General features: G+C 36.6%; 1 protein-coding gene across 1 annotated transcript in view; it reads left to right on the forward strand.

Moving 5' to 3' along the window:
* SUPT3H (SPT3 homolog, SAGA and STAGA complex component) overlaps positions 1 to 14,386 on the forward strand; it is a 254,476-nt gene that overhangs the window by 161,610 nt on the left and 78,480 nt on the right. The window contains exons 4-6 of the mRNA XM_033056187.2: positions 6,790 to 6,876; positions 8,023 to 8,113; positions 9,728 to 9,864. Of these exons, the coding sequence (XP_032912078.1) occupies positions 6,790 to 6,876; positions 8,023 to 8,113; positions 9,728 to 9,864 (315 nt within the window). The remainder of the gene's footprint in view (positions 1 to 6,789; positions 6,877 to 8,022; positions 8,114 to 9,727; positions 9,865 to 14,386) is intronic.

Here is a 14,386-nt window from a genome sequence, read left to right on the forward strand (position 1 = left end):
TTTCTTGCCTGCTGTTACCACCAGCAGCAGGAGAGAACATCAGCATGGCCATCCCCAGTGACACACCAAATCTTAAATTAACACCTATGCAGCCAGTGAATAATTTGACCACATTAAAACTGAGTTCAGTGAGTTTGAATACTTTTCTGTACCTAGAGACTTTATGGTTTTAATGTTGTTGGTATAAATTCACTGAGTTTGGTCAGTGTTACCTGCTATAAATGTCAGGTGTGCAATAGGGTTTCTTTTGTTTCCTGGAGAGTAGAAGAATTACAGCTGTAAAATGTTGGTCCAAAATGTTGATTTTGGAATTTGAATTGAAAGAAGGAAAAATAGGAAAAAGTCATGCCTGAAGCTAAAGTTGAAATATAGTCATTGTTCATAAATGCATTAAATTCTTTTCCCTGTGTGACAGAAAATGGAAAAACAAGCTCTAATTTAAGAAGTTAAGCTTAAATTATTTATAAAGAAGAGATTTTTTTAAAAAATATTTTTATTCAAGCTCATCTTTTGCAAAATAGAGGTATTAATTTCACTATTTACTTGGATTTTTTTCCTTAGTGATCTATTTAATATAATTTTAAAGAAATCAGTCTGTTTCCAATAGATGCAGAAAGTAACCCAATGAACAAGGTGTATTTTCCTGTTGGCCCATTCCATTACACAGGCTGACTTCATGTAGTTTTACATGTTTCTGATATTTTTCTTCTTTTTCTTTGGTATTTTAAGAAAGATCTTGTTTGTAACATAAAGAACACAAACTCATACAAGCTGTTCATGTTCTTCCTTTGTTGTTTTTGCTCTCTCTAAGTGTGTAGCTTCTTTTGTTGCATTCTTTCTACTCTGACTGTACTGAATATGTTGCTAAAAAACATAAAGAACAAACCAAGAAAACCTCTCCGACCTTTTATATGATCAGAAGTACGTGAGGTGTGAGTCAAATGAGGAGAGATGCTGATATCTAAATTTATATTAGATGTTCAGTTTAACAGATGGAAATATTCAGAAAATATATCCATCATAGTGATCTGTGGAGCTCTTGGATGGCAGTGGTGTGGTAAAAACCATGTAGACTGAGGTGTGAGGTTGTTGTTTGGAGTTCCTGAGAATGACTTTCACCCAATTTCCATCTGAAGGCAGCTGAAGGAAGGGCTGTTTCCTCCTGTGACTGGAACAACCTGTGTTCTTAATTTTATATCAGCTGCTTGTGGCCCCTGACATTGAAACCATTGAGCATTGGATATAGATGTGTTCTTTATGCTTTTGGAGGGAGGGAAGGATAGAGGGAGAGAATCCTGGGTAACCTGCTTATTGCAACAGTTTTTGGAGTTTTTGGAGTAATTCTCCAGCTATGAGGAATTGGCTGCAGAGTCCAGATCTGTATCCAGATCCAGCTCTCTGGGCTGCCTGAACTGGAAGTCAAGAGAGGGTGAGCTGAAGCAGTTGATCTTGCTTCAGAGACTTAAGAGTATGATTTTCATAAAGAGACAAATACAGTAAATTATGTCCTTGGAACCAGGATCTCAGTAGATGCCTGGGCTGTGGGGTATGAGCTCATATTTTCTTATTCTCATGATCTGCATGGACTGAGGTTCACTGTATGTCAAGCATAAAATAAGAGCTCATATCAGTCTCCTCAGCTCCCTGAAATGAGGTTGAAGCCAGCTGGGCATTGGTCTCTTCTCTCAGGTAACAAGTGATAGGACAAGAGGAAATGGCCTCAAGTTGTGCCAAAATAGGTTTGGATTGGATATTAGGAGAAATTTCTGCAGTGAAAGAGTGGTCAAACATTGGAACAGACTGTTCAGGGAAGTGGTGAAGTCACCATCCCTGGAGAAGTTTAGGAGATGTGTGGATGTGGCACTTGGGGATGGGGTTTAGTGGTGGCCTTGCAGTGTTTGGGGGATTGATTTGACTCGATGATCCTAAGGGTATTTTCCTACCAAAATGATTCTATGATTTCATGATTCTCTAAAGCCTCAAAATGTGACACAGAACTTCCTCGTCTAGAGGTCACACATAATCAACTGGTGTTATATTAAATGGTCTTTAGTAAAACAATATTTACATTTGAAACTTAATATCTGTTAAGAAGAAAATTTATTGTCTTCTAATCTGCAGATGGACATTTTCTGATTTAGAAAACCAGAGAACAGCTTGTGATGATTTAGTCATGCTGGTGAACCCTTGTGCAGTGATCCTGAATCATTCATTACCTGTCTGAGTGCTCTAACGGGCTCCATAATGTAATTATCTCCCCAGATCTGCTAAGTGCATAAAGCACATCCCTGTGCTGACTTGTGGATGCAAATTCAGTGTTTTCCCTCTCTCTGTGTTAGAACAAGAAGCTTGGGTGTCACCATTAGTAGCATGTCAGATATTACATGGAAAGATGGATGTGAAAACCTACATTTACCTTTTTTATTTAGTTGCCTTCATAAAAGTATCAGGATGCTCTGTTTGGAGTGTATTTACAAGACTCTATCTTAATTCAGAATATTATTTGGTAATTTTACAGCAATGTGGTTTTTACCTAGAAAAAGTGATAAAATAGGACATTTTAATGCATATTTAATAACACAGCAACTTTCTTGCCTCTGAAAAAAAAATTCACCCAGGTGAACTATGATCTAATTTTCTTGTATAATGAAAACAAAATTGTAGCTCCTGCAGCATTATTCTTGGCTCCCAGCAGTTCCAAGGCATGCAAACATCACCATTCCGACTCCGTCCTGCAGTTTAACTGGGAGGATTATGTCACAACACGTATGTTTGTTTTCCAGCTTCTTGTCTGTTTGTCCATCAAGATGGTTTTGTAGAAGAAGTATCGGTGATTGTTGACTTTGGAGGTAGTGGAAGAAAAAATAATTCTGTAAGAAAGAAAAAAAATCAGACAGTCCCATTGAAGTAACTGTGCTTCTGTCACAGGAGAATGAATACTCCTTTCAACAAATCTATAATTTGCAGAAGTTGCAAAAAGAAAATAGCCGTAAGGTGACTGTTAACATACTTCAGTTCATCCTGCCAAGAAAGTTAACTTCATAAAGTCATTAAACCTGTGATTGCATTTTAAAATATTATTCCCCAGCCATTTCTTCTTAGGCTTTAAAATATAGTTACTGTATATACTACCTTCTTTGTAATGGGAAAAATTGTAAAATGCACTTATTTTTCATAAACTCCTAATTATTAACAGAGCTGTTTGCGCTCCTATAGTTAAAATCATTTCAACACTTCCGTTATTTAAACTTCACTTTTAGGGGTTCATAATTCTGCTGTAATAAAAAATATATTCAGACTCTGAGGTCTCAGACATTGCTGGTATTAGGGAATTTAACCTGTTTTTCTTTAAAAAGCTGAGTAATTTGGATTGTTTGCTGTTCTTCAATATCATCCCAAACAAAATATTTTGTAATGTGGACTTAATAATTTCAAAACTAAAAAAATTAGAAGATGAGTGAGCACGCTGGAGCTGCTGCAGCCACGAATTCCGTGACTGGCACTGAGGCTTGGAGAAGGGAGATGGAGGGAAATTCCTGCCATAACTGCTCGGCTGCCGTGTGGTAACTGGTGGATGAACAGTTCCTGCAGCATTTCTATGGCACCCCTCACCTGGAGTCAGTGCTGCTCCCTGAGTGCAGCCCCCCGTGCTCCCCCTGCAACCAGGGGAGCTGAGAAGGGCTTTTCTGGAATGACAAATGCTGGGGTGCTCAGGGATGGATGGGGTCTGTGGCACAGCTTCCTGAAATCCCCCTTCATCACGTAATGGCTCAACAAGCCTTCAGCTCCGGAAATTCGGGAATCGGGGCTTATTGCATATTAATGGCAACTCTGGGACAGTCAAATGAGACAGTTTGTTGTAATACTAATTATAGCAAAGCACTCACGTTGTGGTTTCAATGAGTCAATTATGTGTGTGTTAAACTATAAATACATCTTCCCCCCAGCCTCGGCTGTGTGGGACGTAATTTTTATTTAATTACTTGGATACATATTTACCTGAGCATACCCCGGTTTCCCAGGTAAATATGTGTACCAATGCAGAACTCATTATGGTCTGTTTGAATAAATAATCCATATTTTATAACTGTACAGGAAGTAATTATTTTTGTACTTTGCTTTCTTTAAGCCAAAGAAATTAAATGCTGTGTGTCCATTCCTTAAAATAAAATAGATGCAGAAGTTGAGGCAAAACGAGAATAAAGTTTTCATTGTCTTGGTAGAAACTGAGAATATTATTCCAGATTTTGATCTTGTGTTTAGCCCAGAATAACTCCATTAAAGTAAACAGTGTTATTCAGGATTTACTTAGATGCAAATGGGACGTGAATTTGGCCTTTGCTCCTTGCTCTCCCTTCCTTCAGCACAAAGCTCCTGCAAGGAGCTCACACACAACCTTTGCTATAAATGTCACTGTCACGTGTTTATCATTTGGCAAAATAAGCTATTCCAGCTACACATGGAAATTAACATACCTGAGCTTTATGTCTTAGAGAGTCAGGGAATGGTTTGGATTGGAAGGGGCCAAGAGATCATCCTTGTGCATGTTTGGGAACTAGGGAGTGCTTTCCCTTTGGATATTTCTGCCATTGTTTTACATGATATTTGGGAAAGCTGTGTTGTGTTATCACCATGCTAAGGTCAGGTTTTCTAACACTTTTAAGCTCAGTGGGGCCAAAGTCAGCCTTGGCATAAATCCATTAACTGCAATAGATTTACACCAGAGAGGAATATTGGCTCGTCCTTGGTAATTTTTTTTTTTTTATCCAACTCTTTATATTTTATGTTAGAAACATAAGTAGCTTGCGTGCCCTCAAACTAATCAGAATAAGAAACAGTTTTGCTTATGCCAAAAAAGAGAGCTATCATTTTTCACATTCTTACATTTTTTCAAGTGAGATTATGTTACTGTGACTTCTGAATTCCTGAAATCTCTCTGGTCTCGGTGACTGCAAGGCCAGGAGTGGGTTCCAAGGGGAACATCTGAACCTCTTCACGCAGTATGTTTTGTGTTGTGCATACCAGATACAGTTAACGTTTTGTGTGCATGTGATTAGTGTGGAAAAAAATTAATGCAGTCCAGTATTATGATTTATGGACTGAATCTTTTGCCCACTGAACACTTGCCAAAATGAAAATTCCCCCCCCGCCCCCCCCCCCCCCCAACCCCTTTCCCTTCTTTGGATATTAGAAACAGCTACTGTTTTTGTTGATCTTTTTAACTTCTGAATAGGCCTATTTCAAGTCATAGCAGCATGGGAGCTCAGATTAATAATATACTTATTCAGCCAGTGATACTGAGTGAAACCATTGCTGGTGTGAGTATGAAGGATAGGATTTCTTTAAATTATTTTCAGGTGCATTAATGCATTTCTAAAGAATATAGAGCTATTTGAACATAAATTGCTGTTTATTGATCATGTTACAGGTGTGTATGAATTTTAATACCAAGAATTTTTGAAGGTGTCTCTTCTTTGATGATTTTTGTGCTGTGCTCACTGTCAGCTTTCCATCGGAGGGTCAACAAAGCTAGAGACAAAAAACTTTACAATTAAATCTTGCTTTTTGGATTATGTTCTTTTAATTTAGAGGATAAAGCGTGAAACATCCCTTCTATTTCAGTCATTACGGTATTATGTTTTATGCTGAAACTGCTTGTTCACAGAAATGATGGATTCCCCATCCTGGGAAAACTCAAGGTCAGACTGGATGGGGCTCTGAGCAATCTGGTCTAGATGAGGGTCCCTGCTCATTACAGGGGGTTGGACTAGATGACCTTTAAAAGTTCCTTCCAACCCATTCTGTGATTCCATGATGATCTGCCAGAACAAAGGCAAATCCCATTGACTCCGTGTGCACATTTGGGTTGAACCTCCTTAGCCCAGCATTTAGATAAGCATCAGCTGTGCAGATAACCCAGGTTACCAGGTCTCTAACCCTCTTCTGGTTTTGTGTAAAAAAACCCAATTTCCTGCACCTACTGAAAGCTGATGTGCTTAGTCTTTTACAGAGAGATTTTTTGCTGTTTACAGCGCAATTTGAGGCGTTCAGAGCCTCTCTAGGCACTGTCACAGTGGGTTCACACTCCTTTGGCCACCCCTTATCAATTTTTGTGTTATTCCTTGCTCAATCCCATCTTTATCACTTTCACAGCTGAATGGCCTGGTCTGCTCAATGAGGTTTTTCAATTCCTTCATTAATGAGAGTTGGTGTTTCCTATCAATTCATTTTCTTTCTCCCAAATGAAATAAGAGCATTCCTGAAAAAGTTTTTCGTGTGAGTCTGATTTGTACTAATGCTAAGTCAAGTATGGGTAGAGTTTCTTTCAAAAAATACTTAGGTAAGCTGTTTAAAATTAGTATTTGTTATTCTAAAAAATTGGGAGAGGGATCAGCCACCCCTCCACAGTTGCAGATAAAGTGCTATGGCAAGAATTTGGCATTTTTACATTGCCTGAGAGAATTATATGTTCATTTTCTCTGCTAAGAGAAGGAAAAAAAAGGGCAGCAGGACTTTTTAAAAGCAATCATTTTAAATATAAACAAAAAAGCTTTTTCTTGAGATTTGTCAAAGGTCTTTCAGGCTTTTCATAAAATTGTTATTCACTTCTTGGCAAACAAGACTCGAGTGAGTGACACCTTTGAGAGTCCCAGCTTGTGTTTTAGTGCACAGCTTGTGTTTTGCTATGGACGACCATGCAAAATATCATCTGAATTTATTTAAAACAAACCCCAGTGAATAAAATTTTTAACACTGAAAAGGCCATTCTAATTTATTAATTTATTTTAGTTGCAGCAAGCAGCTGAAGTTTCTCAGATGAGAGGAGCTCGAGTCATCTCTGCTGAAGATCTCCTGTTCTTAATGCGCAAAGATAAGGTACAGTAAGACAGAAATTTTTTCTTTTATGTAGTCAGCTGCTTTTTGTGTTTTCAAGTGCTTTCTTAATCTTTGTAAAGGAATCCATCATGAATAGCTTTATTTAAAAGTATAGCTACTCTGCAGTTGTATTTGATTGAGCGTGTTATAATCATTCTGTAATGTCTGAAATAATAATTGTTTTTTTCCCTGTAGCTTCAATTATCAATTGATTGTTTTTTCACAAATATTTAGGAGAGATAATGTACCCTAGAGCTCAAAGTCATTTCTTAATAAGATATAAATATTGATCTCTGTACTTTATGTCCCTTTAATTAAAAATCAATCATTCTAATTTCCCCCAGTTATGGAGGGTGTCAATGTGACATTTAAGAATGTGACCATTATAGTTTTGTCATTTAGACTGTCCATAAATCCTCTCTATTTTATTTCATGATATTTTTCCTGTGTTTTATCCCACTCAAATCTCTAAATTTGATTATGGCCTTGCTTTCTCTGGATAATAACTAGAGCAAGTCAATAAGGGTAAAAAATAATTTTCTCTCCTCAAATTTAATAATTATTTAAGAAATTGTAAACTATTTTTAATTGCATTATTTGTTCTTCATGTACTTTTCTTCCTTAGTTTCCCTCTTTCTCTCACAATTTTCTCTTTTTTGTTTCTTCATTTGATAGGTGAAGCCTAATGACCAAACCATTTCAAAATTAACCCCCCCTAAAACATGAAAATAAATTGCAGTTTCTTTATCTGATAAAAGCTGATAGGCTGTACTGAAAACAGCAGTTGATATGGAGTCAAAGTTCATGGAAATGTGCATTTCTAGCCTAGAGTTTCCAAAGTAAGCATTTTGGAGTGCCATAAAGAAACCCAGTATATGAATTTCTCCTTTCTGAAAGTGAAACTCATTTCTGTCTCACAGCAAAGTACCAAGGAGCTCAAATAAATTATATTTAATATGGATTTGCTCCTGTCATGAGGTACTTTCTATGTATGGATTTTCTGCAGAATTTAAAATGACAGATATTTTAGAAATTATATTTACTGAGTAATGTGCTATGCATTTATATGTTTGTGTGTTTCAAAGTTTATTAAATAAGAAATAACTGTGTAATAGTCATAGATATATATGTATTTTTTTCTGACAGAAGAAGCTTCGAAGGCTACTTAAATACATGTTTTTTCGAGACTACAAGTCTAAAATTGTCAAAGGAATAGAAGAAGATGACCTCCTTGAAGGTAGAAAGAAATAAATTACTTAATTTGGGAGAGGCTTGATATCTTGTAAAAGTGCTGAACAGCTCAATGCAAAGTCTTACTGTCTTGCTTGATAGAGACACAAGAATTGTCTCTTTAGTGGAATTTTGCTGAAAATCTCTATTTTTCAATTTGAAATACGTAAACATTTGCATCTGCTATCAAGATGAACAGTAAGACTAATGCCAGAGCTCTGTTAAATTAAGAAATTTGTGTTGATTAAAAGGCTAATTTATTTCAGCATCTGTATTTTACATGCACCACCTGCAATTGAATGGACATTTGTTAAATTATTATCAAAAGGTTTTGACATATTTTCAAAGAAAAACCCTTATCATCTGAAGTTATTGAACACTAATACCATCAGTGGTTTTTTTCAGTCTGGTTTAACATTTTATACTTTGGATCTGTTGTTTAAATAATGGGCAACACTTCTATTTCTGAATTCCATGAGAAAGTCACAGATTTTATAGCCAATACATTTAAAGGAAAAGCTCTTAGAAATAAAACTGAATTAATTTATGCCATATAGTTTCCTTGTTTAATTTTTTTTTATTTATATTGATATTAGAACAAACACTTCCATTGTAAAAAGTTAAGTTAAAACTTATCGTGGCAAATCTGAACCTTACCATACTGTTATAACATCTAGCAATGTCCAACTTTCTGTATTAAACTTATTTCCTTTCTCAGAGCCTTTTATTCTTTTTTCCCATACAATGAATTCCTTGTGTTTGGCTCCTCTGAGCATCCACATTGATGCTAGGTAAACATTGTACTTCTTGCTTTGACTTCATCAAGATGTGGATAAGTTTTTGTCAGCTCACTTGAGATTTAATTTGCCTGTGACATTTTATTTTCATGTTTCATGTGTGCAAGTAATCTGGCAGTATAACTTCTTACCTGGTAGCTTTGGGGTTTTAATACTTTAGTTTGTGTCAATACTTAAAGCAAATAAACAATTCCCCTAAGCCTTTTAGATGTTCATGAAATGCTTCCTAAGTTTATCCTGGAATTCAAGAATGCCTTTTCTAGCTGGCTTTGATAATTAAAGCCATTAATTTTCTTTTGTGAATTTAATGCCTTTATAGCTGCTTTGCTGTTTAGAACAACAGAGATCATCTTGCCAGCATTCTCTAGGTTTTACTGCAGGGCAATGGTCCATCACCTCTGGAATTGCCTCTTAATGGACGTGTTAGGGTTTGCTTGAGGCTGTAGTAAAGTTCTGCATGTGTTCAGGGAAGAACATTTCCTCAATATATTCTGCTCTGTGACTCAAGTTCTTTCTAACCAAAGTGGAGTTGTTTCCTCTGCAGCTGTGTCCACTCTGGAGTCTTTGGTGAGAAGTAATGATATATGGGCAGCAGATTAGTTTTCTCTAGATTATGAAAAACTACTTGGTTATACTAAAAAATATTAAAGATGATGTTTTGCTGTTACTGGAGCAGAGCAGTGACATCACCTTGTTCAGGTAGCACAGCTTGTGTGAGGGGCTCAGTAAGAACAGGCCTTTTCTGCTCAGTGCTGGTTCTAAAACCAACCTGAGGGACGTCAGTTGATGTTTGGTTAAGTTTGTTCTTTGCTTTTCTTTTGAAGACAAATTCAACAGCAATAACACCAACAAGCGGCAGAAGCTGGCCCAAGACTTTCTCAACTCCATTGACCAGACTGGAGAGCTCTTGGCCATGTTTGAAGATGATGAGATTGATGATGTCAAGCAGGAGCGGATGGAGGTAATTCTTTCCTTTTACTGATACCCAGCAGAGAAACTGTGAAAGGTTTAATACATCATGCTGGTCTGATGCCTTTTTCATGCTGCACATTCAATCATTGTTACATGTTTTTTCTTTTGCCCAGATGGTCTAAAGAAATCCTATTTCCATATTTTTCCTATTCCTTCAAATGTCTCTTGATATCTAAGCACACATGCTGAGAAGGAAGATTACAGAAGGGTAGTTATGGATCTCTCAGTCTGGTGTGTATTTGTATTTCTTTCCTGAAGAAAACAAATTCTATTTATAAACATTCCATGCACATTTTTCACAGCAGTGTTTTCCTTTTTCATTATTTATCTTCTTAGCAAATTGTTTCAATAGCATTTGAGGATTCTTTTCATGTAACAGAACTTACAGATTAAATTAAAATATTCTGTGCCATCATGCTTGAGTACAAACTCTTCTCTCCATCCTTTTGAGTCCTATTTTCTGTTCTATGTAGTTATGAAAAATTTTGTCTACGTTAAAAAATGCAGTGCTACATGACTTCCATAAAGCTAGGAGGGATTGAGAAGGAGTGTAGCTGTGTTAGCATGGAAGTCTGTGTTTTTGGCTAATTTTCTGTGGGTGGGCAGGACTGCCCTCGTGTTTTGGTAATCAGTGAATGCAGAGCAGAGTCCTTCACCCTTCTTCATGCTCAGTTGCTCAATTCTTCCTCATATTTTCCATAGACAACTGGGTGTCAAGGGCAAAATTGTGCTGGGAGCACACTCACAATTCCAGAGAAGTGTTTGAGCCAATTTCCATCCATTTTCAGACATCAACATAGTGGAAAGGACTGTTGGAAATTTGTAGAGTGATTTCTGTACCCTTTCAGTGCTGGAAGGTGGTGGCTTTAGTTTGAGTTCCCTTTTGATGCTGAGTGGTTTATGTGTTTGGTAATATTTTTGTATTTGTTATTTGGCTATTAGGGCTTCATTTCACTTTCAGGATTTTATGGAAAATTCTAAGAAGTAATGGAATCTTTATCCTGTGCAGTTGCAATTCTGCTTTCTTCTTAATGGAGCCTCTTTGCAGAGGTGCAACATTCCCAGTCTGCTTTCTGCTCCTTTCTGCCTTGCAATGGGAAGAAATCAAAACTTAATGAAGAATTACTCCTCTCTAAGAATTTGGTTAGGAACAAGTCCCATTTCCCCCCAGCTGAGAATTTGTGTCATTGAACAGTTGTATCCAACCACTGCTTGTATTTTGGAAACTGGTGCTTTCTTTTCTTTAACCTCTTACTTCTTTATTTATACAAAGTGTTATGTTTTGCATAAAGGCAGGCAAATTCTTTGAGTTTGTACACACAGAAATAGATAACAGCATTCTTCTGAATGAATGGGTTATGTGCTTGACTTTGCATTCTCTTCTTTTCTTCCTGTATAATATTTTTCTGGTCTAAAGAACTATGGAAGTTGATAAAAGTATGAAGTTCTCTGTTGCAGACAATGGCAAATGAGAATTTATGTGTGTCTGTAATCAGATATTTGCCTTTCATCTGACTATATGTTTTGTTTTTTATCACTAGACTGTAATTCATGAACTGTAGTGTGCATGTATTATATATATAAAAAGTAATTCTCTCTGTTACTTGACTTCATTACATTTTTGTGAACTCCTGGTCTGTTCCCATGTTAAAAAAAAAGAAAAAAATAAAATCAAGACCTTATTTTAGAATACATTCATGAATTATATGCAGGTATGAAGCCACTACTTTCTATTTGCTTTCTTATTAGTCTCTAATGACAAAACATGAAAGACTGTTTGAAATATGATACTCAAAATGTTTAATGTACTTTTGGCTTTGTTTTGTTTGGGATTTTGTTGTCACTTTGAGGTGGATGGAAAGGAATCAAAGATAGTATGGAATGTGATCCATTCCTAAAGGAAGAGTTGTTAGTGGATGGGCTAATCTCCTGTATCCCATTTTCTTTCTTCAGTAGATTGTTTAATCCACACTAAATTCTGGGGAGGAAATCCAATAGACAATTTAACAGGGTTTTTAAAGGAATTAGTGTACTTAAATCATGAACTGCAATCTAAGGGCAGTGTTCCTTTTAGGTATCAATTACCTCAGAAATGTGTGGTTATCTTAGTCTGGATAACCATAAATGATTTCAGTTCCACTTTGCCTTGGGCCAAAATCATGCTAAGCTGTCTAGAGTAGATGATAAACATATATTTCTGATGTCATTGTGGGCTAAACAGGATATGATTGTTTAGCAGTATGGTTTTAGTTATGATACAAAATGCAAATATTGTTTATACTCATTCATCTTAAAGCATTTCATAAAATTAGAGCTAAGCCTTCATGTTATTGCCTGCAGTGCTGTGAGGTCCATTCCATATCTGCACCATGGAGGATTCAGGAAAGCTCTGAGCCATTTGGGACATTAGCAAAGGAGAGCAAACAATTCTACACTTCTTGGGCTGAAATTCACCCACCAGCACTGTCATGGTAAAAGCAAAAGACACTCATCTAGGATTGTCTATAGAATTTACTGATGTCTCCCATGGTTTAATTTGAGGCAAAGGGACTGTCTCTGGAACAGTAATACCAGCAATGTGCAAAGGGACATTGATCCAAGGTGGAATACTCTTTAGATACAGAGCAAAAATTAAGAACAAATTTCACACTACTTAGCCTTAACACACGACTATTATATCAATACATTGTGATAAGATGACTTTTTGTAAAAACTGCAGTAATAACATTAAGTAGAGGTAAACCAGCCAACTGTATTGACAAAATTAAATCAAAATAAAAGCTGGAATAGCACCTCTGTCTCACTTCATAACAGTTACTGCCCTGCTCTCCTGAGACAGCAGTAAAGCACCAGTGAAAAGTTCCTCCTCAGAGGAAGAACATTTATAGATGGATGTAACTGAACTGTGCATGGGAAGGAGAGATGGATCATAGAACTGGTCTTCATAATGTGTGCCAGTCTTTTGAAAATATCACATGTGATAGCAGTCTACCCACACTCCTATTTTATTGCACACATTGGGCTGTGAAAAGCCAGAGCTGGAAATTTGACTTCCCTTCCTTTATCTGTTGTATGACACAATCCACTGACACCTTGCAAGAGGATGGCAATTTGGCTTTCCTCTATCTCTTAAACATCATTTAGAGTGGAGAGGTGGCATTCCTGTGGAATGTGGCTGAATTGGTGGGGCAAAAAAGCTCTTGTTCAAAATCTTTGAATTTTTCCTCATTTTGCAGTTTGAGTAGACTTGGAGTTTTGGGTGCTTGTGTCCTTATGTTGCTCTCTGAACCTCTCAGGTGCCTGAATATAGTTAAACCAACTGCAGGTTTGGCTGTGATTTCATGAATGGTAACTTCAGTTCTGCTGCTTTTTTTTCTGTGAGAACCACCATCACATTCTCCATGTTATGTAATTAAATCAAGTGTAGCTATTTAAAAACTCTAGTCAGCATCACTGCAAAGCTGACATCTCTCTCATTCTGCAAATACCCATTTTTTATCATTTGTTTTAAAGCCTTAATGCTGACTCCCCCCAAGAAAAAGTCTTCCCATCAGAAGTCTGGACTGACACACAAAAAAATTCATAAAGCATCATGCTGTGAATGCTCTGTTTCACTTCTGTTCCCATAGGATTAGGAGAAACACCATTCATCTGTCACTCTGACTGCTAGTTTAGGGATACATTTCCCACACTCACATGTTATATGGCAATAATTCAGTTGCAGTAGCTACCATAATGCTTTCACAGTACATTGCAAGTTTGAATAAACAGTGGAGGGAAAATAGCTTCCCTACAAGAACAGACTACCTTAAAGCAGGCTTGAAGCCAGGAAAATGGTAAAAAATGAAGTTAAATCCCTATTTTCTGATTCTTTTGCAGGGGAGTTGGAACTAGATGATCTTTAAGGTTCCTTCTAACACAAGCTATCCTGTGATTCTATGATTGAAGGTCTAGTCTTATGAATTAGATATTTAAAAATTATAACTACCTACTTTAATTCTAGGAGGTTCACTGTGGATGTAAATTTTTTAGTGCTGCTCACCAGTATTCTTGACTTAATGGAAAATCTCTAAAGCTCACAGCAATGCAATGGCCCCTGTGCAATTGATGGTAGATTGCATTAAAATGTTGGTAGAATATATAGTTTTTTACATTTTTTTTAATTACTCCTATTTAATTTTGTCTTTGTTGAGACACAGTGTGTTTGTATTTGCACAAGACCCCAGAACACACCAAACTACATCTCAAGGTTTATGTGTTTGGTAATATTTTTGTATTTGTTATTTGGCTATTAGGGCTTCGTTTCACTTTCAGGATTTCGTGGAAAATCCTAAGAAATAATGGAATTTATATCCTGTGCTAGTTGTAATTCTACTTTCTTCTTAATGGAGCCTCTTTTCAGAAGTGCAGCATTCCCAGTCTGCTTTCTGCTCCTTTCTGCCTTGCAATGGGAAGAAATCAAAACTTAATGAAGAATTACTTATCTCTAAGAATTGAGCTCTGGGAATTCA

This window comes from Catharus ustulatus, chromosome 3, assembly GCF_009819885.2.
Source record: "Catharus ustulatus isolate bCatUst1 chromosome 3, bCatUst1.pri.v2, whole genome shotgun sequence".
In the NCBI taxonomy this organism is placed as follows: domain Eukaryota; kingdom Metazoa; phylum Chordata; class Aves; order Passeriformes; family Turdidae; genus Catharus; species Catharus ustulatus.